At 47.3% G+C, this 26,082-nt stretch overlaps 3 protein-coding genes across 13 annotated transcripts in view; 2 read left to right on the forward strand and 1 right to left on the reverse strand.

The window, feature by feature from the left end:
* Positions 1-8,220, reverse strand: part of STX3 (syntaxin 3) — a 38,330-nt gene extending 30,110 nt beyond the window's left edge. For 9 of the 10 annotated variants that reach the window (XM_053923903.1, XM_053923904.1, XM_053923898.1 and 6 more), the window contains exon 1: positions 7,564-7,696. In XM_053923903.1, coding sequence (XP_053779878.1) covers positions 7,564-7,593 — 30 coding nt within the window. In that variant the 5' untranslated portion in view covers positions 7,594-7,696. Of the gene's footprint in view, positions 1-7,563; positions 7,697-8,098 lie in introns of those variants that run through there. The other variant, XM_053923905.1, reaches the window with a different exon arrangement.
* On the forward strand, positions 6,366-10,300 carry LOC112317347 (translation initiation factor IF-2). 2 transcript variants are annotated; one of them, XM_053923909.1, is made up of 3 exons: positions 6,366-8,569; positions 8,646-8,788; positions 10,013-10,300. In XM_053923909.1, exon 1 carries the CDS (start codon positions 7,419-7,421, stop codon positions 8,073-8,075), a length of 657 nt encoding a protein of 218 aa, XP_053779884.1. In that variant the 5' UTR covers positions 6,366-7,418; the 3' UTR covers positions 8,076-8,569; positions 8,646-8,788; positions 10,013-10,300. The 2 variants fall into 2 exon arrangements, with proteins under 2 accessions (XP_053779884.1, XP_053779883.1); XM_053923908.1 differs by having other exon boundaries at positions 6,366-8,512; positions 8,670-8,788.
* Positions 10,301-22,518: 12,218 nt separating this feature from the next.
* The window catches only part of PATL1 (PAT1 homolog 1, processing body mRNA decay factor), a 30,210-nt gene continuing 26,646 nt past the window's right edge, over positions 22,519-26,082 (forward strand). Inside the window, exons 1-2 of the mRNA XM_024574134.4 lie at positions 22,519-22,769; positions 24,593-24,704. Coding sequence (XP_024429902.1) covers positions 22,755-22,769; positions 24,593-24,704 — 127 coding nt within the window. The 5' untranslated portion in view covers positions 22,519-22,754. The remainder of the gene's footprint in view (positions 22,770-24,592; positions 24,705-26,082) is intronic.

A 26,082-nucleotide genomic window follows, 5' to 3' on the forward strand; every position in this document is an offset into this window, starting at 1 on the left:
CATTACAAGTCCACATGCTGGGGATGACAGCGCTTAGCACAGGGTGGTACGCCCAGGAGAAGATGGTGGCCCAACGTCACCTGAATGCAAGGCAGAGCCTGGGAAAGATGGAAGCCTATTACAAATGTGTGCAGAGGTGATTCCCTGGGGAAATTTGGAAGGTGAAGTGGATTTACCAAAGGATACCTTCAGGAAAGCCTTTGGGGTGAGAACACCACACCTTTTCCCTGCTTTCTCTCTGCTCCCAGGAGCCATTCAAGTGGAGTTCCAGTGGCCTTTCAAAACCTTCCCCCCCTTCCCTAGCCTTCTGCACTCTTTTCTGACTTCCACCCCTCCTCTGCCCCCCAACACCCCCCACAACACTCAGTTCTCAAGGATACAGAAAGGAGGAAGGAGCTACTAATGTTTCCTCTATTCCACTCTCAGCATTCTCCTCAACCCTCAACCCTTCCTTTCAGCCTGTCCCACCAGCCCCCTCCCCCTCATGGTCCTTCTAGGCCATTTCATTAACAGTTATAATAGATAACATTTTTTTAAATATTTATTTTTTAGAGAGAGGGGAAGCGAGGAAGAAAGTGAGGGAGAGAAACAGCAATCCAGGCACGCGCCCTGACCAGGAATTGAACTGATACCCTTTCCGTCTGTGGGACCACACCCAGCCAACTGAGCCACACAGGCCAGGGCTGCAGATTAACATTTCTGAGCACTCTACATGCGCTGAGGGTTCTTCAAAGACACGTGCTCTATATCCACCACAGCATTTACTCCTAACAGTCTTCTGAGGACCTTCCCCATCTGATAGCTCAGAAACCGAAACATAAAGATGACCAGTAACCTGTCGAGACGTGCAGGCCGCGATGGTGCCTGAGCCAGGACAGTCCGGGCGGCTGGCGGCACAGCCCTGGGTCTCCACCAGCAGAAGAGATGCCTCCGACCAGCACCCCCCGCCCCAGCTCAGCATGCATCACCGGCTGCAGAAACACACTGACAAAGCTCTGAAAGATGCCACACCCAAAGGGCCATGAGACTCAAGAGACTGAGAAGCTGTCACAGGCCAGAGGAGGCCAAGAGCACATGACAACTAAACATAGCGTCACATCCTGGATCGGATCCTAGAACAGAAAAGGGACATTTGTGGAAAAACTGGAGAAATCCAAACAGAGTCTGGAGGTTAGTGAACAGTAACGTGCCGATATCAGCTTCCCAGGTTCGACAGGTGCTCCACTGTAATAAGACGTTAACAATGGAGGAAACTGGGTGAGGGGCAGACAGGAACTCTCTGTACTATTTTTGTAACTTTTCTGAACATCGAAAATGAGCCTAGACTAAAAAGTTAATTTAAAAAAAAAAAAAGCAAATTGGATGCCATAGCAAACTGCCCTAACCCAGCTAAACATACCAGACAGTAAACGATTCACTGATCTCGTTAGGTGGGAGAGGAACGTCACTCAGTCTCCACAGAGACACTGGGGAACGTTGCCATGGAAACAGCCCAGTGCCAGAAAACAGGCTGACCTGACAGTGGAGACGGTGGTGAGGGGAGGAAATTGCAGAAAGGCCTAATATAACGGTGGCTGGAAATCAGGCCCCCCAGGGACTACAGTCTCTAGAAAAGCACATTTGCAGAATATCCCCATTCGCCCACTGCAGGTTTGGTTCACAGCTTTCCCAGCTGTGGGCTGCAGGGGAAGGAGGCACGTGGGGCCTGTGCTCTCCTGGAGAGCAGGACACTACAGGGCCAGCAGCTGCTGAAATTACGACAGTGTGTGGCTGCTTTGCTGTATCAACAAAAGTGAAAGAGTCTGTGGAAGCCCCAGGGAAGGCAGAGTCCATGCTGTCGGCTCTGGGTCTGGAGGTTTCCCTGCAGTGATGACGCTGCAACTGAGCCTTAAAGGATGTGCGAGATTTGGCCAGGGGGAAATGAGAGGGCTGGAGTTTCTCTGTGGTATCCACATCTTCTTCATTTCCTTTCTGAACAAGGGCAACCTTCCCTGACGTGCGGGCGGAGGGTTGGGGGTATGGCTAGGGGCCTTGGAACTCATCCATCCCTGTCCTTGAGGGTGGAACCAGGACCTCTGGCTTCATTAGAAAATGTACAGGTTCCCTGAGTTAATGCTGCACTTTGGGCAAGCACAGACTCACCAACCCACAAGGAATGGAGGGACAAGAGCGCCATAATAATGAGGAAGGGATGTGTAAGGGTCGAGCTGTTGTTCATTAGTCAACAAACGTTTAACAGGTAACTAACTACCACGCAGAATGCTAGGCTCTGGGGCCCCAGAAGACCATCCCCCCCGCCACTGCATCCAGGAGCTTATAGTAGTTGGGAAGACAAACAGGTACAGTGTAGGGCAACATAAAAAAAAGCAAGACAGATACGCTCGACTCTTGGTCCCACCACTTCCGAGCTGGACATGTCAATCAGCTGTGTGCCTCAAGCCCCTTACCTGTGCAATGAGAATAATATAACAATACCTTACCTTGCAGGGTTGAAAGGATCAGAGACAAGGTAAGTAAGGCGCCTAACACAAATCCTGTCCAATAGTAAGTAGTTGCTCAGTAAATGATCATGTTACTGTAGCTGATATGGTGGCAACAAGAAGTAATAGAACCATCGATCTTAAAGCCAACAGCACCCAGAAGACAAATAGTCCATCTCATTAAAAAAAAAACAAAAAGGGAAGGTGGGTTCAAGTCCACTCCATGGTCACAAATAACCCCCTGATTTATTAGAAGAAAGGTGTTTTGCTACAAAGCAATATACAGCCATGCGGGCTGCTGGAATGGAGGAAGCATATTCTAGGCTCCAGCTAGGGAGAATCACCTGTAGTGAACCAGGTTTGGAAGACAGGCAGGGACTTCGACAAAGGGGAAGGGAACACCAAAAGGGAGAGGGAAACGTGAGTTAGCATTTCTCCCTCAGTGCCTGCTGGTCCCCCGCCTCCCCCACACTCACGGGAATAAAAATAAAACTAATCCCCTTCTCTCATCCAAGCATGTTCTCTTCTGGCCTCTGGCCGATGGGTCTGTAATCCCTGCTCAATCCCTGTCACTCTCATCTCAGCTCTGCTTCCCATCTGCTCACAGCAAAACAGCTTGACCAGGGAATGAACCCTCCCAGGGAAAGAGAGGAGCTGAGCAAGAAATCACTGGCTAGGTAGAAATCTTGTCATTGACGGATGGGATCTCAGTGAAGAAATAGATTCTCAAGTCAGGATGTTAAGATTTGCTCCAGGATGTGGAGATGCTTATGATCCAAAGCATCTCCGACATAGTAGGGGCTCAAAATACAGGGTCTGGCAGGAGTAATGCTTGAGTGTGGTTGGTACGGTAATAATATGGGTGTAATAATTTAGTTTTAATTTGAACATTTCACCTAAAACGTCATACAGTATGATTGAGTGATATTGTTATGTTACAGAATTACATGCCTATGATTTTGTAATAAAAGACTTTTTAATAAAAAAGGGGCGCTATTTGTGCCGGACCCTGTGTATTTACAGAATGAACTAAGCTTTAAAGGGGAAGTTCAGCTGTGTTTCTCTGGGGTTGTACTTTCACCGTTATCCTGAGCAACTCTGACCTCACAGGGACACCAGAACTTCATGTGGGGGAGGGGGCCAAAGACACGCCCTGTAGGACACAGGACAGAGCAGAAAGGGCAAAAAGTAGGGCTGACTTTTAGAGCCCCAGGTGGTTGATTTCACTAGGTGCTGGCCTTGGAGGAGCCCGGACACCCCAAGCCATTTCTAATCCTCCACAGATCGATCTCCAACAAGGTCCCAAGGCCTTGACCTCTATTCCATATATCACTGGCATCTCTATTATCATTATCGACCTTCAGTGTTTCGGAGGGGGAGGTTCTTACTTCATAAAATACAGCCCTTTGTTTCCCCTATTTGACCTTGCCTGTCAAAGACCAGGACTGTGTGATAATGCTGGATGTGTGATAACGGGATGCCCGGCAGGATGGGGTCTAAAAGAATGAGGATGAGCAAGCCCACCACACAGAGGTCGAGAGCACGGACTGTAGTGGATACGTGGACGCTCACCACTGGGAGAGTGGCTGAGAAAGTTCAGGATCCTTGCCTTCCTGGGAAGACTCCACATGCCTCTGAAGGCATTAGACTTGATTTCAACTAGGACGTGAAGAAGAAACCTGAGCTCAAGCAACAGTTCTTCTGGGAAGCAGCCCCACTCCCTAAAGCCCTGTCTCCACCTCCCAGAGGCCGGCCGACGGGATATTCCTGCAGTTGCTTTTCCCACAAGGAAGACACCACTGTGTCTGTTCCTCGTGCGTCTCCCTCTCTGACTAGGAACTTCCTGAGACCCAGGAAAATGTGTTAGTCACCACTACACCCCAGCACCATCCCAAACACCTGGGACAGAGTAGGTGCTTAGTAAACGATTGCTGACTGAAAAGAGAGCCAAGCGAGAGGTTCCTGGCCAGGAATTATCTGGACTCAGCAGATCCAAAGTTCAGCTGGTGAGAAATCAGCAGGACCCGCCTTGTGAGATAGGCTAGTGCAGACACTGCACATTCCCGGCGAGGCCGTCTCAGCGACTGAAGGAGCTGACTGCTGAGAAAGCCCACCCGGAGGGGCCGTGCAGGAGATAGTCTGGTCTGTGACAATGGCCTCAGGAGGGTGGGCCCCTCTCTCAGATGCTGCTCCCAGCAGGTCAAACTGGAGGAACTCACATTTACTGTGGTGGGTGATTATCATGGATTATCTCATTTTACCCCTTCAGTGACCCTAGGGGAAGGGTATGATGAGCCACTTTATATTTTATTTATTTTTAGAGAGGGAGGGAGAGAGAGGAAAGAGAAACATCTTTCCTTCTCATACACACCCTAACCAGGGACAGAACCCACGTCCCAAACTCATGCCCAGACCTAGTTGAACCAGTGACCTTTCACTCTGCAGGACCACACCCAACCAAGTGAGCCACACCTGTCAGGGCTGAGGATCCGCTTTACAGGTGCAACTCTGAGACCTCAGTCCTACCTATGCCAGAGCCTAACGGGTGCACGAGGAAACATTTTATACAACCACATGTCCTCAGGGTGGATGGAGGCCTTAAACCTCCTGACTGCCGCCCCTCCCTCAAAGATGCTCAAATCCCTATGACATCCAACATTCCAACAAATTCCTTGCCTCCTCCCTCCCATGTGTGAGAGTTCACCACCTCTCCAGCCAGCCTAGCTGACCCTTGGGCAGCTCTGACCACCAAAAATGCTTTTATGCAAAATCATAGCTTCTACCCATCAACTTCATGTCTCCTCCCTGTATCTACACAGAGTGAACCTAAGCTTTGGCATGTGACAGCCCTCCGGCGATCCGGTGGCAGTTATTGCCTCGCCTCCCCAGAGGTTTAGAAAGATGCCTCAGAAAGAAATTGCACAGGCTGCTCAGCGGGAAACTGGTTTCATGCAGATTAACAAATGCCTTCCCTTGATAAAAGGAATCAGGGAGAGAAGATGGTTATCTTGTTGCAGTGAGAGCTGTCTCTCTCCTGGGGGAGGGGGAGGGAGGAACTGGACTAGAAACCACAATTTATATAAACCTTAACAGTCTTCATGAAAAACATTAGTATTGCCTAAAGGGCTTCTAAGATCAACCAAACTCTTTGCTCCACAGAGGAGGGACAGAGAAACAGACAGGGAAAGTGACACAAAGGGACACAGCTATTAAGTGGCAGGGCCACGGGAACCTTTGAACCTGCAGCCCAGTCTCACCCACCTCCCTGCTCCAAAATGCTAGAGCACCTGTGATGTCAGAACTGCACTCCCATCGTAACTGCACTCCCCTAACGGCTACAGTCTCACCTTGACCACCACCCCAGGAGGCAAAGGGAGGAAACACAGCGTTTGCCCCATGTTATAGGGAGTAATAAGGAAGCTTGGAGAAGCAAAGGAACTTGCGTAGGCTTCCTGGCAAACTGAATTTGTACTAGGAATTCAAAGCTCAGTGAAGGCTCTGCTCTTTGTGGACAATGGGCAACTGAAAGAGGCCATAGGGTATCTTCCTCTGGAAATCCCTAAGGGGAAGGGAGCCGCCTCTGCCTGCTGTTCAGTTTTGCAATGTTCTCTGATTGCTGGATGTGCTGATAGAGGAAGACCTTCGAAACCACGCTCCTCTTCCCTTCCTGCCTCCCCAACTAGTGTGCTCCAGAGAAAGAGCACTGTGGAGGGTCACCAGCTCTGTCACTTGCAGCAACCCTCCTACCCAGGCTGAGCTCTAGTCTCCTCACCTACAAAAACAGTGGCAAGGCATTCTGCCCTGTTGGTAACCACTGTGAGGCTCAGGTGACAGAGAGCAGGTAGGAGGCATCAAGGCTCACGCCCTCAACTGTCCCTTCCTGTCTCACGTGCAGATTAACATGCAGATTCCCCCTTGTCCTGCCCCTCTGCTATCCTCCCCAGAGAGGGTGAAAAGTCACGAAGGTCTCACCCAAGGCAAGGGAGGAGAAAGAACAATTGTGACATCATCCCACTAGTCCCTCATCTTTGTATGAGCTTTGTATGAAGTCTCCATTTTTCCAAAGAGCTTTAACAGCCAGTAGCCCTACATTTACCATTCATTCACCCCCCGGGGTGCTGCACACCACAGGAAGGGCTCTGCATGCCCTTCTGGGGTGGTCCTCACAACCACCCATTTCATAGATGACAAAACTTTGGATCCGAGGTCAAGGGACAGCTAGCACTGCAGCACTTCTAACAAGCTCCCAAGTAGATGGACTGCTTTGTGTCCAGGACTAGGTTTTTAAATTCCATTGAGGCAGAGCCTGGGGGCCTGCCCTAGACTGCACTCCGTACTTACTTGTTGAATGAGTCAGTGAATATCTACTTCAGAACCCTGCACATGCTAAGTCTCATCGTGTCATTTGATCTCATAACAAAGCTCAGTCAAGGCATGATAACGCCCACTTGACAGATAAGGGAAATAGAGGCTCAAAAGAGTAAGTAGCCTAAGGTTCTACAGCCTTTGTGTAGCAGGGCTGGAAGCAGGCTACCTTCGGAGCCTTTGCCCCGACCACAGCTGACCCGAGGATGCTGGGGTAAATTAGTAATTATAGAGCTCCGGATGACAAGGAGCTGGACCCGTCTCAGCACAGAGCTCAGGAGGTCCCCCGGGAGCCCGGAGTTGCTCCCCAGGGGTGGGGGCAGCCAGGCATGGAGACCCCCAGAAGGGAAACAAGAGGGTAGGTGGAGACCAGTCCTAGGATAGTGAGGTGCCCCGGACCTCGCAGAGAGCTCATCTTGACCCAAGCACCCCCCGCGGATCCCAGCTCCGGACTGACGCTGTCCGGCTGGGGAGTGGAGGAGGGAGGAGAGGCATCCAGGGAAATCGCAGTCCAGCGATGAATCACCGGCACATGACCCCAGTGGGGAGGGAACAGTGCCGAACGCGCGCGGGATGCGGCCGGGGCTTGCGGAGCGCAGGCCTCGCGCCCGGCGCCCCTCCGGCCCGGATTTGGGGAGAGAAGGGAAGCCCCTCTCCCGCGCAGCGCCACCCTCCGAAGCCCCCCGCCCGCCGGGTTCCCGCGGGTGGCGGGACTCACGGCCTTCAGCTGCTCCAGCCGGTCCTTCATCCTGGTGCCCAGGAGCCGGGAGGCAGGTGAGCGCGTCCCAGGTGAGCTGCCGGAAGTGGCGACCCGCTCGGGCCCGGGCCAGGGAGCAGGAGGCGGGCGGCGAGGAGGAGTGTCCCAGTCCGCGGGAGGCTCCGCCAAGCCGCCCCCTGCGGCCCCGCCGGCGCTGCGCGCTCCAAATCCGGCTCCGGGGCCAGCGCCGGCGCGCAGCGCGGATCCGCCCGCGGGCCCGCCCCTTACCTGGGCCGCGCCCCGCGCTCCTCCTTAAAGGGGCCCAGCCCAGCCGCCGCCCCGCCACCCGCGGCAGCTCTGACCGCCCCCGCGCCAGCTCCCGACCCCTCGAGAGACGACGGGCGAAGTCCGGGGAGAGGGCCGGCGCTGGCGGATCCCGCCGCAGGGCCGAGGAGAGCGGGGGCGCCTGTGTGGCCTCAGGTCCACCCTCTGCGTTGGACAGACGTGCTCTGCCCGTGCGGGCGCTGTGCTAGGGCCCGGCCCTCAGCGGACTCACTCGTTATTGCGACGGGGGGCAAAGTACTGCAGACAAGGAGCTCCAACTCGCAGTGATCGGTCCCAGAACGTGCGGGGGAGAGAGCACCCAGTGTCTCCCGGGGGAAGGGCGCTCCAGGAGAGGAACGGGCGCAGCTGGCGGAGGGCGGTCCCGGAGAGGACGACGGGGGCGAAGACGCGGGGCTGCAACGGAGGGTCCGGATTTCACGGCAGGGACCCTTCGGAGAAACGTTAGGCAGTTCCGTGTCGCAGTGCGGACGCCCGTCGCTGCAGAACCGTGGGGGAATCGCCGTCTCTCCAGGGGACTGCTCCCGTATCTACAGACCAGAGCTCATACTTCACGGCTCGGTGTGAGGCCTGTGTGCAGGGAAGACACGACTGATTAGTAAATTGTAGATCAGCGTTGCACGTGAAGGTATTTGAATTGGAAAGCTTAAGCCGTTCTCACTTCCTACGTGGTGTAGACTGCCAGGTGGATCGTAACTTCTGGAAAAGGGGGGGGCGTTCTTTGCACTCCCCTCCTTCTTTATGCCTCTTTCTTCATGCAGCATCCCCTCTTCCCTCTTCCCTAGTTGTCCGCTTTTTGGGGAACAAGTGACATACTCAGCAGAAAGTGGCGCTCAGTAAATGGGACCGACAACCCGAAGATTCATCTCTCAAGTCAAGAAAAGAATCGGCTCGACGCATCCAGGTTAAAAGGCTGTAATATTTTTCGTAATTCTAACAGACCTTTGCCCTCTTCTGCTATCTCAGTGTGTGTGCTCCACGCTGACTTCATCGCCTCCCATAAAGATACATTTGTACAGCCCGTGAGCGGCCGGGGCCGTTTGAACTCGGCCGTTCTCAGTCCCAACCCTCCCGGTTAGCCCAGAACGCTTCCTTCGTTATCCTCCAGGTGGAGTTTCCCACCTGTGGTACTAGAAGGCGCCTGCGCCCCCTGGTGGCCGTACCAGGAAAAAGTACATCAGAACCATGTCCCACCTCCTCTTAACAAATCTGTTGGGAGAGCTGGGTCCCTGCCCTTCAGGAAATGAGGGGTCTCCTGAATCTAGTCACAGAGTTTTGCCACAAAACAGCGGTCACCTGACATCACACAATCTATTTTCTCATCTTGCAAGTAACGGAGCGGATCAAAACTAACGATTACCAGTCTTCAAGATCAAAACTATCATGCATTCTTTTTTTCATTTGTGGTTCTCTTGTTTTGAAAGACCCCATATCCCTAACAAAATACACTTACCATGTAATAAGAAATTTGGTTTCCCCGAATTCATACATGGAGAGCACAGATCGGTCCTTGGGGGGGAAGGATCAAAATGGGTCAGGGTACAAACTTTCAGTTAGCTAAGTAAGTTCTGGGGATGTAATGTACAGTATGGTGCTATAGTTAACGATGATGTGTAATATATTTGAAATATGCTAAGAGAATGGATCTTAAAAGCTCTTATCATAAGCAAAGTTGTAACTGTGAGGTGATGGATATTAACTTACGGTAATCATTTTGCAATACTGTATGTGCATACTCATATAGCAAATCATTGTTACATGCTTTAAACTAATGCAAAGTTATACGTCAATTACATCTCCATAAAATTGAGGGTGGTGGGATTTGGTTCCCAATGACAGGATGTTTTCCTGGAGAAAAAAGTGACCTTTGGTTAGCCTGTGTGGCCATATAGAAATAACTATATGATTCCCCTTATTTTTTTAAACACTGAAAACAGTGTAAAAGCCCTCTTCCCTGCAACTGGAGTCCAGGAGTCCAGGAAGGGAAGCATCAGCAGACTTCTTTTGTTGTGGCGTTCTATTTGAGGGTAGTTATTACCGACTTCAAGCCTTCTTTAAACCTCCTAGTGGGTATGAACCCTGTTTTGTTAATTTTATCTTAACATTAATATTTGTTCTTTCCTGACAGGCAGGAGTCTGGATTCTACCTGCTAGCTGTGCACAAAAAGACTGAGGGAAGTCAAGTAACTGTGGCACACGGGAGCTGAGCCAGAGGAGTCCCTGGTTTGGTGAGGGAAACACGATACTGAGCCCGAGTGGACTCTAGGGTCTCCACGTAGGTGGACAGTGACTTAAGCTTCCGGACTCAGTATTCTCTCTGACGTATTTTCTTTATTCTGCCTCACAGTATACTTGGTCTTTCTCACCCACCAGGTTTTAGTGTAGCTGTTTCCCCATTAAACAGATTCAGGATTCATTCAAGTGTTTACATTTGGGTTATAAATAAATCAGCCAATAATTTCATCTTTACAAACAAACCAAAGACAGACTCCTGGGACTTGGGGCTTCACTTTCTCCTCACTCCTCTCTAAGCCTCTTTCTTTCCCAGTGGAGAAAAGAACTGAGCCTTACTCCCAATAAACCTCCAGAGCCTGCTGTGAAACAGGTAAAACCACTTCCTGGCTGGTGTACCTTGAGGCAGGGTCTCCGGCATGTGGTGTTTAGTAGAAAAAGATAAGGGGAGCTAGAGAATTGAGGGGAAGATGCCGTCTATCCTCCACAGCAATTGTTCCCCATGGCAGGAAGGACAGAGAATAACCAGGATGGAGAATAGACTTTCTGACTTACAGTTTTGCCCCCTCACAGTTGGTATTAGCTATCTATGGCTGAATAACAAGTGCCCTAAAACCTAGCAGCTTGAAAGAACAAACATTTATTATCCTATCACCTGTGATTCAGGAATCCAGGTGCGGCTTAGCTGGGTGTCTCTGTGTCAAGGTATCTCACAAGACTGCAGTGAAGGCATTGGCTGGCTACAGTGCTATTTCATGCTTGCCTGGGGAGGGATCTGTTTCTAAGGCCACTCACATAGGCCATGAGGGCCAGCAGAATGCAGTCTGTGCTGCCCAGGAAGGCGAAGAACATCTGGGCGCCACGGACAGGCAGGGAGATGAGGGTTCTCTCTGTGGACAGGCTGCTGACCAGAGTCAGAGGGGCAGCGGTGGAAGAGTAGCGGATCTCCAGTGCTGCCACGCAGGCCAGGAAAAAGTACACGGGTGTGGAGAGAACGGCTGACCCAGATGCTCAGAGAAATGAAGGCATTGCTGCTGATGCTGGCCAGGTACACGGTCAGGAAGGTCACGAAAATCAGCATCTACACCTCAGTGAGTCTGAGAAGGGGCTGAAATGGAAGTGAATCATCCCAGCTCGGTTTGCATCCTCCCTGGGTTCAAGGCATCAGATCTGAAAATGGCACAGGCGCTGCCTCTGAAGATAACTAAATGTCAGGACACGGAGCTCCTCCTGGATGACCTATTCAACTCCTGGCCTTGCCCTTCCTTGATCTGCTCCACTCCAACCATCTTTACCTCTAGTCTACATCCAGCAGCTCATTTCCACAACAGGTTTGTTGTTGTAATCACCCAGCACTGGTTCACCACTGAAACATTTTTTTAATGTTGTGGTAAAATGTATGTTGTATAATATTTACAGTTTTAGCCATGTGAGAGTACACAATTCAGCGTCATTAAACACATTCCCAATCTCGTGTAACCATCACCACTATTTATACTCAGAACTTTATTATCCCAACAAAAACTCCGTGCCTCCTCCCAGACCCTAGTAACCTCCATCCTGCTTTGTGTCTACAAACTTGCCTGTTCTAGGTACCTCATGCAAGTGTAATCATACAATATTTACCCTTCTCTGTCTGGTTTACTTCATAAGCATCATGTTTTCGAGGGCCATCCATGTGGCGACACACCAGCATTTTTGTGTTCCTTTTTGTGGCCGAGTAACATTCCATTTTGTGTATATACCACATTTTGCTTACCCCTTCATTTCTTTAGGGAAACGTGGATTGTTTCCACCTGTTGGCTATTGTGCACACTGATGTATAAATCTGTGTTTCAGTCAGCACTGAACACTTAAAGCACAGGATACCGTTTCCAGACCGCAATCCCCAGACCGCAATCCCTCTCTTCTCTTAATCCCTTGCCTGGTTGTCTGGAGCACAGCCCCTGGGGTGAGACCATCTAGGGTCTAATCCGTGATCTGCCACTGACCAGCAGTGTGACCTTGAGCAAGTTAGTGAAGCTTATTGCTTCAGTTGCCTTATCTATAAAGCTAACTCCAAGATTGCTATGAGAAGTAGATGTTTCTGCCCTCCGTATATGTTAGCAATAATCAATAACACTACTCTTCTTCCACCTTTTCAAGACTACCTCGATGCCTCCAGTCCCCCCCCCAAATAAGCATGCTTCAGGCTTTACTTCCTGCCCCATCCAACCAAGATTTACGGTCCATCTCTTGCATTAGTCTTTGCCAATACTGTCACTACCCTTGGCTTCTTGACCAAGAATAATATCCAACATCTGTAATATCCAACATCTCTGTTCCAGGCTGAACATAACTAAAGAAGATTACAAAATTCTACTGGCTGGTGCCACAAAATAAAAATTAGCTCATCAATCTAGCCCACTGAAATCTTGGGAACCACAGACACTGAATATCTGAGAAGCCCACCAGCAGGAGAAGCACAGACCTAGGTACAGTGAATCCTTCCCTGCTGCTGCTTCTCAAGGGAAGAGCACGAAACTTGGGGACTTGCACAGATAGCCTGCTGGGTTCCCTCTGAACTCTCAGTCCTTCTCATCTCATTTCTGAACAATGCTCTGCCTACTTTGTTTCAATAGGGCCCCACGAGGTTAACTTGACCTTAACTTGACCATCCCCTGTAGCTCAATGTTTGAACACAAACAAGAATTGTTTGAGGATGTGATATTCTAAACTAGTTTAATTGCTACTAGACTCACCTATATCAACTGTTGCTAAAATTTTTACACTCCAACTTTTAGGGAGCTTATCAAGACACATAGTTTTACAAAATTTTTTAAAAAACCCCAAAACTCATACATACAAAGAACAAATTGATGGTCACCAAATGAAAAGGAGACTAGGAGTGGATGAAAAGAGTGAAGGGATTAAGAAATACAAATTGCCAGTTATAAAAAATACAGGGATGTAAAGTACAGTCTAGGGAAAATAATAATATCCTAACAACTAGTTACGGTGTCAGATGGGTACTAGATTTATCAGGGCAATCACTTCATAAGTTATATAAATGCCTAATCACTCTGTTATACACCTTAAACTAATGTAGTATTGTATTTCAACTGCAATTAAAAGTAAATACATACAGTTTTAATTTATCTGAGCAGGGGTTAATTTCGTGCACCTAGACAAGTTCTAAGAATTCTTCAAAACTGAACCACAACGTCACCTGCCTAATAAGCCCATATTCTAAGATACATACCTTTCCTAACCCTCCTCCAAAAAGGACCTTCCTCTGCCATTAGACCTGGTACAGGGGGGGGAAGTCAGGGGCAAAATGACTCTCCTGTGCCCTTGAACTTGGAGCAGGCTCAGTATGCAATCACTGAGTATTTATCCTCATTGCTTTCTTTAGAGTTTGGTTAGTGTTATCTTGCCTCCCTCGCTGCCTAATCTACCAGCTGCATGACCTTGGAGAAGCTTGGACTTGGGCATTCTCATTTTAAACGTGGGGAGAGTGCAAGACGCATCTCAGAGTTGCAGCAAAAACTACATGAGATCCCCTGTCTGAAATTGTCAAGCCCAAGGCCACTCTTTCCTTGCTCTTCATCCTTTCTTTTTTTTAAATCAAACCCTCCTGATCATTTCCATGCCTAGTCATTACTATGATTATTGAGTTGTTCCAAGAATACTGTATGTACAATGGGTATATTTGCTAGTCCAAGTGTGACATGGGGACCAGCAGGATCAGCAACAGCTGGGAGCTTGGTACAAGCTCAGAATTCCAGGCCTCACCCAGCCCAGCCTAATTCTGTTAATAAGTACAGTAGTTCTACATTGAAATCCCTTACATTTTCTAGGTTTCAAACCCTATCACCTGAGACCAATTATTTCACTTTCTTGTGTCACTGCATGATTCAGAATCTCCAGAAAGTGTTGACTAATCACGGCAATGGGGGTCCTGTCCAGCACCTAATATTGTTAAGAACATGGTTTGGTTATTTCACCAGTTAAAATGGTGCCTGCTGTGAGATTTTCGTATGGTCTTTTCCCTAGAAAGAGGCGGTACATGACTGAGGGTTAAGCTCTACAGCAGGGATCAGCACATTTGTCTGTAAAGTCCCAGAGAACATATATACTTCAGGCTTTGTGGGCCATACAGTCCCTATCACTACTCAGCTTTGCTGTTGTAATGTGGAAGCAGTCATAGGCAATAGGGAAATGAACAAGTGCGGCTGCGTCCCAATAAAACATTATGTACAAAAACAAGCAGCCTACAGACCTGGCCTGTAGGCTGTAGTGTGTTGATTCCCACTTGGGAGTGGGACAGAATACGTTTGAATTTTGGTGCCATTACTTGCTAGTTGTATGTGACCTTGGGCAAGTTACTCAACATCTGGGTCCTCAGTTTCCTAACCTGAAAAATGAGGGCATTAGTAAGATCTCCTCATAATGTATTTGTGAATATTAAATAATATATGTGAAGTAGTTAGAAGATAGCCTACTGCAGAAGAAGCATTACTAATGCAAGTATGAGTCCATAAGTCTTTTCTGACTTATTCCCTGTTGTACTCCCAGTTCCTGGCACAATAAGTACTCAATAAATATTTACAGAATTACTAAAAGTTAACTATTATATATTTAAAGTTTATTTCTGTTACTATTTTATTCAGAGCTTTTTTAAAAATTCAATTTGTTTATTTTTAGAGAGAGGGGAAGGGAGGGTGAGAGGGAGAGAAACATCAATGTGTGGTTGCCTCTTGTGTGCCCCCTACTGTGGGACCTGGCCCGAAACCCAGTCATGTGTCCTGACTGGGAATTGAACTGGCAACCCTTTGGTTCACAGGCTGGCGCTCAATCCACTGAACCACTACAGCCAGGGCTATTCAGAGCTTTTATAAAGAATATCTTTTGAAATTTATCAAATAACTTTTCAGCATCTCTTAATAAATGTATTATTGTCACTTCTATTCAACATAATACCAGAAGTCCCAGGCAGAGCAATTACCCAAGAAAAAAAGAAAGAAAAGGCATCCCAATCAGAAAGAAAGAAGTAAAATTATTTGCAGATGACATAATCTTGTACATAAAAAAACCTAAAGACTCCACAAAAATACTATTAGAACCTGTAAAAAAATTCAGCAAATTTGCAGAATACAAAAGCCATATACAAAAATCAGTTGCTCTTCAAAGAGGAAATTAAGATATAATCCCAATTATAATAGCAGCTAAAAGAATAAAATACTCAAGGAGTAAAATACTTGAAGAGTGAGGATGAGGGGGTGGAGGAGGAGGAGATGAAGAAAAAAGGGGGGAAGTAGAAGAAGCAGCTTTTCCCTTCTAGGCAAAAACGTTGAATCACAGGGGATTCTGGCTGGCTTCTCAGTTATTCCAATTGATAACATGTACCTGGAAGCATCTGGTTCCTCTCCACAGTTGGTACCTTACAACGGTGGTCCTTAAAGTGCAGTCGGTGTCCAGGACCAGGAGCATCCTCATCACCTGGGAGTCTGTTAAAATGCAAATTCCCACCTCGCCCCAGAACTATGTAATCAGAAACTGGAGAAGGCAGGGTCCAGCAGTCTGAGTTTTAACGAGCCTTCCATGCCTTCCATGTGATTCTGCTTTACAAAGCAGGCAGGTTGGGAAATGGTCAACACTCACAGCGACCCCCAAATATTTACCATCTGTTCCCCAACCTCATTCTCTTCCATGAGGCTAGAGCTGACATGGTTACTATGGCCACTACTCCCAGTAATTTCTCTGATTATTAGATTTGAAGGATGGGACATGCTTTTTTTTGGGGGGGGGGGGGCTTTTGCCACCACAACCCTTTATGTTGTGGCTTCAATGTCAGTTCTATTTTCCAAACCTGTGATTCATAGATGGATTCAGGGAGGACTGGGTTAGAAGAGGGGTTCGTCCTTTCAGAGGAAGGTCAGTGCTCGGCCAATTGCTGCATCTCTCTTAGCAGGCTTTCAAGGTGGCAGATTCCTTACCTCTGTGCCCTGGAACTAAGTGGATACTGGTCACAGTGAAGGAGATACACCATCAGAATTTTGATAATAAAGTGATCCTAATTATCCCTTGGAATAATAAGAATTCTGTCTGTGTCTTTGGTTTTTGTAAAATCTTTAAAACTCTGGAAGATGGGCAGCACCACCAAAAATCTGGTCTGAGTTTTGACTTTCTATCCAGATAATCAGTAACTTAGAGACCTGCCATCTATCATGCGAACTCATTCACACGATTTAGTCCCAGTGAAGACACACAAAGGGGACACAACAGGTTTGACGGTGCATCGAACAATCTCCGTCTCATAACTTCAAAACGAAGAAAATGGAGGCTGTGCGTGTAGTCACGACAATGGCAATGACCCTGTCATGGGCACCTACGCTAACTCCCTCACATCCCTTGTTTAACACAAATCTGCTTGGGCCTAAGGAATCAGGTGAAAATCTGGGGGGCTCTGTCTCCAAGAGTTAGGATGTTCCAAAGAAATTGCCCCCATTGTACTAGTTTTTACAGGAACCTCAAAATCTCCCAGATAATGCTCTATATTCTCCCCCTCCCTAGCATACACAAGTAAGAAATCCTTCATTCATTTTTGCATTGTCTCCTGTACTCTGGTGCTGACAGGTGTTGGGTGTACAATGGTATGCACAAGCTGTGAGAGCCATGAGCCCCTCCTTCCTGGGAGAATGTGAAATAAGAGAAAATATAAAATAAGTAGTCTAAGTCATCAGTTATTGTAATTAAAATTCAAAAGGGAAAGATATACTGGAAACTTCGAACAGAGTACCTTTAAGTCACTGGATTCCCCCGTGGGACTAGAGCGCCCTGGTTCGAACTGAAGGAACAATAATGCCACCCAGCATACTGAAGCCTCATCCTGTGGAGATAATCGGATGCAGGAAGACGTGTTATTGTACAGACAGAACTGAAAACAGGAGAAAAAGATCATCGAGGATTTTACATACTCTTACGCCAGAATGAGAACTCACGTCGTCTATACAGCAAGGCTCACACAGGGCCATTAGTACAGCTTTTGAAAGCGCAGTTGTGGTAATAGCTAGCCTGTAAGGACAACACTAACAGACACTACAAATCAATTTACAGTCACTACCTCTTTACAATAACTTTAAGGCATAGATGTTTGTATTACTTGTACTTGGAAGATGAAGAAACTGGAGTACCCAGAGATAAAGTCGTCAAGGCTGGTAAATAGCTGAGTGATGGTCCCAGGTCTCCTGGACTCCAGTAGTCAAGTAATTACCTCTACCAATTCTGTGGGCCAATCAGTGGGGCTGTGTTTCCAGGAACCAGAGATGGGAGCTTTGGGTACCTGCAACCACAACTGAACTCCTCATAGATGAAGCCAAGTCTCACCCAGGTAGTTTTTCTTTGAATGAGGAGGATTTTTTAGAGTTGCCTCATCCATAGAACCCTCGTAGATTTAGAAAATTAGCTAGAAACTCTGGGTGGAATTCTCTATTTTTTTTCTTCTAGTATCATTAGGGCCATTCTTACACGTCTAGAAGACGTGAGAAAAGCTGTCTGCTGGTTTGTCCTGAGTTCCCTGGGAGTGTCAGTGACAAGATAACAAGTGGCTCAGGGTCCTGTGACAAGAATCAAGCCAGGATTTATGTGATGATTGGTACGTACAAGGAGATCTGAATGCTAGCCTCTCCTCCACCTCTACATCACTGAAAGGGAATGAGGCAGTTACATTCTTTACAAGGCCTTGGCCACAGAATGGAGGTGCTTATGGGAGCTCTCTTCCTACTTGCTAAAGATTTTAAGAAAATTAAATGAGATAGTGGAACATAAATACATCGAAAAAAGCATAAAGTAGCTGAGAACAAACTGTCCCTGAGTTGCTACAAAACATGTTGTCATTCTCCAAGGTTTATGCCCAGGTTACCTCACTCTCTTTTCAGGATGGGTGGCAGTTTATCCCACTAGAATGGAGAAATCTATTTTCACTGCCTCCTTGGAGGCAGTGAAAGCCTTACTGCAGGAAATAATCCCTCACTTTGGCCCCCCTGGCAGCATCCAGAGTGATAATGGACCTGCTTTTGTTTCAGAAATTACACAGAAGGTTAGTAAACTTTAGGAATGCAGTGGAGACTCCACACGGCATGGAGACCTCAGGCCTTTGGGAAGGTAGAGAGGATGAAGCGCACCTTGAAGAACAATGTAGCCGAGCAGTGTCAAGAAACTCATCGCCATTGGCATCAAGCTTTGCCTATTTCCCTGCTCAGGATAAGGGTGGTTCCTTGAAGTAGGACTCAGTTAAGTCCCTACGAAATTGTGTACAGATGGCCACTTCAGGCTATGATTGGAGTGAGAGAGAGGTATATAGATCAAGAAGTGAAGGTAAAGAAATGTGTACAACATTTAAGTCAAAGTTTAGCCGTAACTAATGACCCTGCCTGTATTAGAGACTTCTCCCCCACAGGTGTGCTACATTCCTTTGAGCCTACAGACAAGGTGCTACTCAAGACTTGGAGGACAGCACCTCCAGAAAGCCAACTAGAAGAAAAGTGGGCTGGACCTTGGGACGTACTCCTCACCACCCCAACTGCAGTGAGGTTGGCAGGAACAAAACCTTGGATTCATCACACCAGAATAAAGAAAGCCCTGGAGGAAAAATAGACCGCCAAACCTCAAGAAGAGCTGAAAGTCATCTTTCGAAATCGATGATTTATGTTATTTTCATTACCTCTTGTTTAACCTCTTATTATGGACAACTTATTCCTTTCAAACAAGATCAAAGTATTTGGGTATATTTAGCAAAAATGTCCTGAATATTTCTGACTTTTGTCTTGTAGGAGGAATTTATATGGAACAAACTTTCACTTCATGTCTTGTAGGTGTTTGTATTCCCTTGGAAAGCCTTAGAAATTATACTGTGTTTGAGCATATCAAAAAGAAATGACCTACTCTGACATTTATAATTGGGGACTGGTAGTAACTATAAAGAACAGAGAAATGTTTTCCTTAAAGGTTGCTACTGTACCCCAGCTAGAAGAGAATGCCACTTTTGTCAACTGTACTAAAAACTGTTTTGTGGCCCTGGCTGGTGTGGCTCAGTGGATTGAGCGCCAACCTGGGAACCAAAGGGTTGCTGGTTCGATTCCCAGTCAGGGCACATGGCTGGGTTGCAGGCCAGGTCCCCTGTGGGGGCACGCAAGAGGTAACCACACATCAATGTTTCTCTGCCTGTCTCTCCCTTACTTTCCCTCTGTCTAAAGATAAATAAAATCTTAAAAAAAAAAAAAATGTTTGTGCTCTCAACAGGTGTGAAGATGAATTGCACCAGGACCACTGATGTATGTTATGCTTTTGCTCTCATTAAATTGCCCACAGGATGGTTTCTAAAATGTGGAAGGACCCTGCTGTTTCAACCTAACTGATCTTACAGAAACAAGATATTTTAAAACTAGCAGTGGGGGAATGATAGGGGACTCAAGAGTCACACATTTTTAAGGTAAATAGTTATAAGCCTAGTAGGTAGTGCATATGTTAAAGCTATTGTTCCAGGAACTGAAGGTGGGACCCACCCTGACTCCAGGAGACGTAAGCAGTTCTACCTTTGTGCCTCAGGACTGCAAGCAATTCAAGATGGTATCTGAGCCACTGTGCTCCAGAGTGAGAAGACCACTGCCCAGGACTCGGCTACAGACTACCACCCAGAGCAAGAATACTGCAGTTTTTTAATCCAATTAACTGTTCCCTGAATTCCAACCCCCTTACCTACACTTTGTTCTCCTTATAAAAAGGGCCATTTTAGAATGGAATTTAGGACAGTCTATTAGGGTATGAACCCACCATCTTCTCAGATCACCGGACATCTGAATAAAGTGCGCATACAGATTCAACCCGTCTCTGCTTATCGGGTTCCATTTGCGACAGGCAGCACGAACGCTGGTCTTTTCTGGTTTCAAAAGGATTCAGGAAGTTGTGAAGTACGAGCCAAGACCAGACTTTACATGGAAGAGCCACTGTTAACAGCTGTAAGTTGTGTGGAACAAAGCCTCAGGGCATCTCCAGGGCAGGGCAAACAGTGTCAGCCAGGTTGATGGAGTCTCAAATAGGGCACACACCTTACAGCTCTGTGGCTCTATTGGGGGAGGGTTCAGAAAAGGGACAGTGGCTTCTACCTGCCTTTCTGTCTGGGAGTAAAGCTCTCCCCTAGCTCTCGCCTTGATGCCAGACGCTTCTCTTCCTCCCTGTATGCCACTGGTCCCTTTCAAGCTGCCACCCAGGCGCTGGAGCTCAGAGGGAGTATGAGTAAGTCCATGTGTGGGTTCTGTAAGAGGAACTACTGGGGACTCCAGAAGTTTCTTCCACTAACTCAATCCCTGCTGGTTTTTGCAGCCAGAAGTGATGGGGACATATCTTCCTGGCACTGGAACCCTGGGCTGGGGGAACTGGTGTGGGTCTGGGACTCCTCATTCCCAAGATATGCCTCCCGAATTTTTATCCACCACACACGGATGTGGGACCATCCCATTTCGCATCTCTGCTCCTGCCGGTGTGGATGGATGTGGTTTCTTAATTCTGTAGTTGTCAGACTTCCGTTTAACTTGATTCCTGAGGGTTCTGAGTGATGGCTGCTCTCTCATTTAGAGGTAATTTTGATGTGGTGTGCGAGGAGGTTTACCCATGCTGCTGTCTTGAGCAGAAGTAAAAGTTTCTGATTTCTAACATAAGGATCAGAAAAAACAATCTGCAGCATCAAGGATCAGCTAACTCTTTCCGTAAAGGGTCAGATGTAATAAAGATCTTAGGTTTTGCTGGCTAAGTGGTCTCCATTCAACTCTACCTTCGTTGCCCTAAAGCAACCAAAAACAGTATGCAAATAAATGAGCATAGCTGTATTCCAACAAAACTTTACATACAAAAACAGGCAGCTGGACAGATTTGGCCGAGGACCGTAGTCTGCCTTGGTTCACAAGGCACCAATTCTTTGGTCATTGTTAAGACCTGCTGTTACCTGGCATAATAAGTTTTGTAATGCTCCACGTATGCTTGACAATTATCTTATCCTTGACCTGCTCCACCTCTTTAAGGTGCAGGCGTGGCCCATGTAAACATTTGCTTTTGTGAACTTGTTACAGGTTTAAGAGATTGGGTGTTTGGTATCAGACAGACCTCAGATGCCAGCTTTAACATTTGCTACTGGGTGGTTTGGGACAAATTATTTAACGTCTCTAACCCTCAGGTTCTTCATCTTTAAAGTAGAAAAAATAATAGTACCTACCTCATGGGGTTGTCATTAGGAAAGATTCGATTTGATAATCCGTATTATCAAACTATTATAAAGGACCTAGCAGAGTGCCAGGCAGACTTCAATCATCATCATCAGTATTGGCATTATCTTGCCATTGAATCACTACTCTGTGAGGCAAGTATCGTTAAACCCATTTTACAAAGAAATTAAAGCTGAGACATACTTAGATAGCTTGCCCAAAACTGCTAGTAACACAAAGCACTGATTCACACCCAGAACTTTCATTTCCAAATCCAAAATTTCCAGCACTCAGGCTCTGATTAATCCAATCACACCAAGAGGGAAAGGATCTACAGCACGCTGCTCCAAGGCAAGGCTGCACTTTAAGACACGCAGAGAAAAGGAGTTGCGAAAGCACAAGAATTCACTCTTGGTGATGCTAGTCCTTGGGAAGAATGGTATACTTCCCGGGGCTCTAAGACTGAAAGGGCACGGGACATACCAGAGGATGTTACAAACCAGTGCGTGGAGGTTTAAAACCTGGACACACTCTTTTCCCGCTTTGATCCGATTCTAAGGAGTGGTGTCAACCAGCGGCGCACCCGGGATGACGCTTCTCGGCCTCAATGACCTTGCTGCCCACAGCTGTGCTGCCCTTTTTGGCTCTCTCCCTCCACGTGCCTGGGGCGCTTGGCGCCTACATGTAATCACCCTGGTTTAACCTCTAGAAACGTGCCTTCGACTTTTTAAAAGGAGAGCGCCATCGCCACTTTGAGACACATAAATCACAGCCCTGACTCGCTGTTGATTCAGCGGGTGACGTGCCACTGATATAGCGACGAATTCAGCCCCTTTGCATGACCTGAATTCCTCAACCTATTTTTTTCCCTCCACTAGGCACACGTCATATATCGTGAGAACTGCCGAGCAGCCCGAAGACCGGGTTGAACCCCAGGCATCTCCATTTTTCCCAGGTCCGACAGCTTGGAACTCTTCACAGATACATCCTATGACAATCACAAGGGCTTGCTCCGCCCCAACGGTGACGGAAAACTCGTGACTCTGACCTGAGCGCCGGACTGACTCAGAGAAAGCAGGGGCGGGGCTGCAAGTCGGAACTCGAGGAAGCCCCCAGGGGGTGGCGCGTGCGCAGTCTTACGCCACGGGACCTACTTCCCGCCGCTGAGACTAGGAAGCCGGACGCCAAATCTGTCCTCGCGCAGACGCCGCCGGCGGCTCTGAGCCGGGTGGCCGCCCTCCCTGAGGCGCGCCTGCGCACGTTCCCACGCACGCTCCGGCGTACGGCGGCGGCCAGGGGTCGCGAGCCGGTGGAGGACCCGCGCGCGGAGGAGCCCGGCGAGTCAACTCTTCTTCCCTCCCTTCCCCACTCCCCTCCCCGCTCCCTCCCCCCCCCCCAAGAATGTTCCGCTACGAGGTGAGCAGTTGCGACCGGAAATGACCCCTCCCTCCCTCTCGAGCCCCTTTTCTTTACTTATCCCGTCTGCTTCTGTCCCGCGCTCCTGGGGGGGAGGGGACAGGCGGTGTGACCCGCGGGACCCAGAGGAACGCGTCAGGCCTGGAGTCGTGGGTTTATCTGAGAGCTGTGAGCTGGCTTCAGGGGGCGGCACTGTTCTATTAGTTGTCGCTGGGGGGAGTTGGCCTCTGTTTTGAGGTGGGGAGGGCCCGTTAGGTGCTTTATCCAGACCACTCGCCAGCCCCACCCTGGGAGGTGCCGCGGAGAGGAGGCTTAGCACCCACCTGGTGGCTCTTCCTGAGGAAGAGTCACTGGGGAAAGCCCAGAGATAGGTTTCCCGCCCTGGATCCGGAACCACTTTCCCTCCAGTTATACACACCCATACACACAGGCAACCATCGGGTCAGTGGGACCTGGGCATGTCCTTTTACTGGGTCCGTAGACAGTTTACTAAAGGCCTCGGAGTTGGGAGGGGGCGTGTCCAACAGAAGTTTCTTCTGGACGAATGGAGGGAGACGTGGGTTTTTGGTGACGTTCCCGGTAATGTAGCAATAATCCAGAGTCCCGAACGTGTCACTGGTTCACTGTATGACCTTGAGGGACTCATAGTCTCTGGACATAGAGCCTGGATTTGTAGAATAAAAGAGCTGCTCTAGATAATCCCTGGTCGCCTTTCCAATTTAAAAAACCAGTGATTTGATTACGTAGATCTTTGTGATTGGGGAAGGAGTGCTGCTGGATGTTGCATACCTGCTTTGTGTGCGTTTGGGAGGGCTTGAGGTGGGTGAAATGGCCCTTTGGCCTAACCTTGGTGTGGGAACAGCCTAGCTAAGGTGTCCAGGCAAGGTGTATCACAGCCCCTGCCCTCGGATTTTAAGTCTTTGAAAATTATGGACACCCAACTTGATACGTGATAGGAAATGCTTTAAGACCAAACTAACTTCACGTAAACGTGGAGAGGTGATGAGAAGCAGTAAGCAGTTGCCAAAAAAACTTGGGAAATCCATTAAAAACTGAAGTGGAAGGAAGAAGTGTAAAATAGAACCCACCTAGGGTGTTACGGTGATACCTGGCTTTGTTCAGCAATCCAGTCTTCAAATCTGTGCCTCATTTGATCCTTGTAACGGGGTAGGTGATGTACCTGTATTACCACTTCAGAGACTGAGGCTTAGAGCCTGCTGAGGCTGAGGCACAATAGGTGCTCAAGAGGTATTTAATGAATTGATTGCTGCGAATGACTTGCCCGAGTTCACACCGTGAAAGTTTGCTTAATCGTGTTTGAAAATTTTAACTTTAGGTTTTATGACCAGGGTTTGGGCCCGTAGGAAACAAAAGGGGGAAAAGATGGAAAATGAAGAGAAAACTTTAAAAGGGAATAATAAAATGGTTGACAACATGACATGAATATGGGGAAGATGAAAATTTTGTTGAAAAATACACTAACATTCAGGTAAAATCATAAAGAACTCATTTTCATCTGTCATGAGTGTTAATCAGTGATGCAAAGGAAGTTGGCACGCCATGAAGAAATGTTATCAGATTCCTGATAGAGAAATGGAATGTTTGGGTGGAAAGGTTAAATGAAATAAGGAATAGGAAAGAGAAACTGAAAGAAAAAGATACAGACATTTTCTAATGTTTGGGGAAATTGGAGGGTTAAAAGAATGCCATCTTTACAAAAAGGCATAATGAAGCTATTATGTTGGTTGGGAAGACTAGATGAACATCTTCAGAACATTTTACAGTGAGGTTGTGACCTTCATGAATAGCTTTTCTTTTTTTAGTCTTTGGAGGATTGTCCTCTGGATGAAGATGAGGATGCATTTCAGGGCCTGGGAGAAGAAGATGAAGAGATTGATCAATTCAATGATGACACGTTTGGGTCAGGTGCAGTTGGTAAGTGACATATATCATACTGATCTCTTGGCTGTTTTCAGATGCTCTCCTTTCTAAGTGTTTTGTCTTAGTATAACCTCAGTCACAATGATTTAGCAAAATATTCCACTCCTGGTCTTAGAATAGTCTAGTTTTGACTGGAAGCATCTACCCTTCTCCTCTGGGGCTCTTTTGCCTCACTTATAAAACCAGGTGTTCTTTAAGTCCGGTCTCTTCCAGCTGTATGATGTATTACTCTAGGTTGACACTATAAGGAATTCAAATGGTTGGAGAAGTAGACGTTTTACAAACATTTAAAATTATCCTAGAAGAGGGAAATTTTTATTTCTGCAACATATAACCTAAGGAAAACTAGTGAGCTAGGAGGAAACTCAGATTCCGATATGCATGTTTTAAAATTCAGTTGATCAATGGTATATATTACATAGCCCTGCTCTTGTCTTTTAGTATGTTCCATAAAATAAAAATCCTTTCAATCCAAGAATTTTGATGATAGAAAATTTTCCTAACTGAGAATAAGATGAAATTTTCCCATCCATGGATATAGGTAAAAATTCTAGGAGTTGGAAACGGTTATAAAAAGTAAAAGAGCCAGCCTATTCTTAGAGGTCACAAAGTTATGATTACTGAAATGGGAAACTAAGAGATCTAGCTTACATGGTAAAGTTTGAGAATTATAGATCCTAGGACAAGTATACTAATAAGTTAAAATTAAACTATATTTAAAAAATGAATAGGTTAAGATTAAGTGCAAATATTTTTGCTTTGTTGATATTGAAAACAGCCACAACTTTTTTGCTGGGATATGTAGAATATGTGTGATTTCTTTGGAATCAAACACTTCTGTCTGTGCAACAAATATTCAAAGTTAAGTAATAAGGAGAAATTTAACAGTAGTGTGTAGTCCCAAGATATGGAATATCAAAAAGAGGTGTTTCTTTTTTGTTTGTTTGTTTGTTTGTTTAGAGAGAGGGGAAGGGAGGGAGAAAGAGAGGGAGAGAAACATCGTGATCAGCTGCCTCTTGCACACCAGCATCTGGACACCTGGCCCACAACCCAGACATGTGCCCTGACCAGGAATTTAACTGGTGACCCCTTGGTGTGTGGGACAACACCCAGCCCACTGAGCCACACCAGTCAGGGCCAAAAAGAGGTCCTAATGATGATATTAATGGTTACTGGTTTTGCAGTGACCTAAACAGCTTAAATTTATTAAAGCTTAGACTGAGTTGAATGAACTGGCAAAAATGAAAGAGTATACTGTTGTCAATCAGGGTTTGCAAAATTCTGTAGAGGGCTCAAAACTGCCACTCTTCAGAGCAGCAAGAGAAGGGTTTAAGGCAGAAGGATAGACTCATGACAGAAGGGAACCAAAGAC

The sequence above is a fragment of the Desmodus rotundus genome, chromosome 5, assembly GCF_022682495.2.
Source record: "Desmodus rotundus isolate HL8 chromosome 5, HLdesRot8A.1, whole genome shotgun sequence".
In the NCBI taxonomy this organism is placed as follows: Eukaryota; Metazoa; Chordata; class Mammalia; order Chiroptera; family Phyllostomidae; genus Desmodus; species Desmodus rotundus.

What these genes read in the sequence shown, in the direction of transcription:
- LOC112317347 (XM_053923909.1), top strand. Translation starts at nt 7,419, where the DNA reads ATGCGGCCGGGGCTTGCGGAGCGCAGGCCTCGCGCCCGGCGCCCCTCC.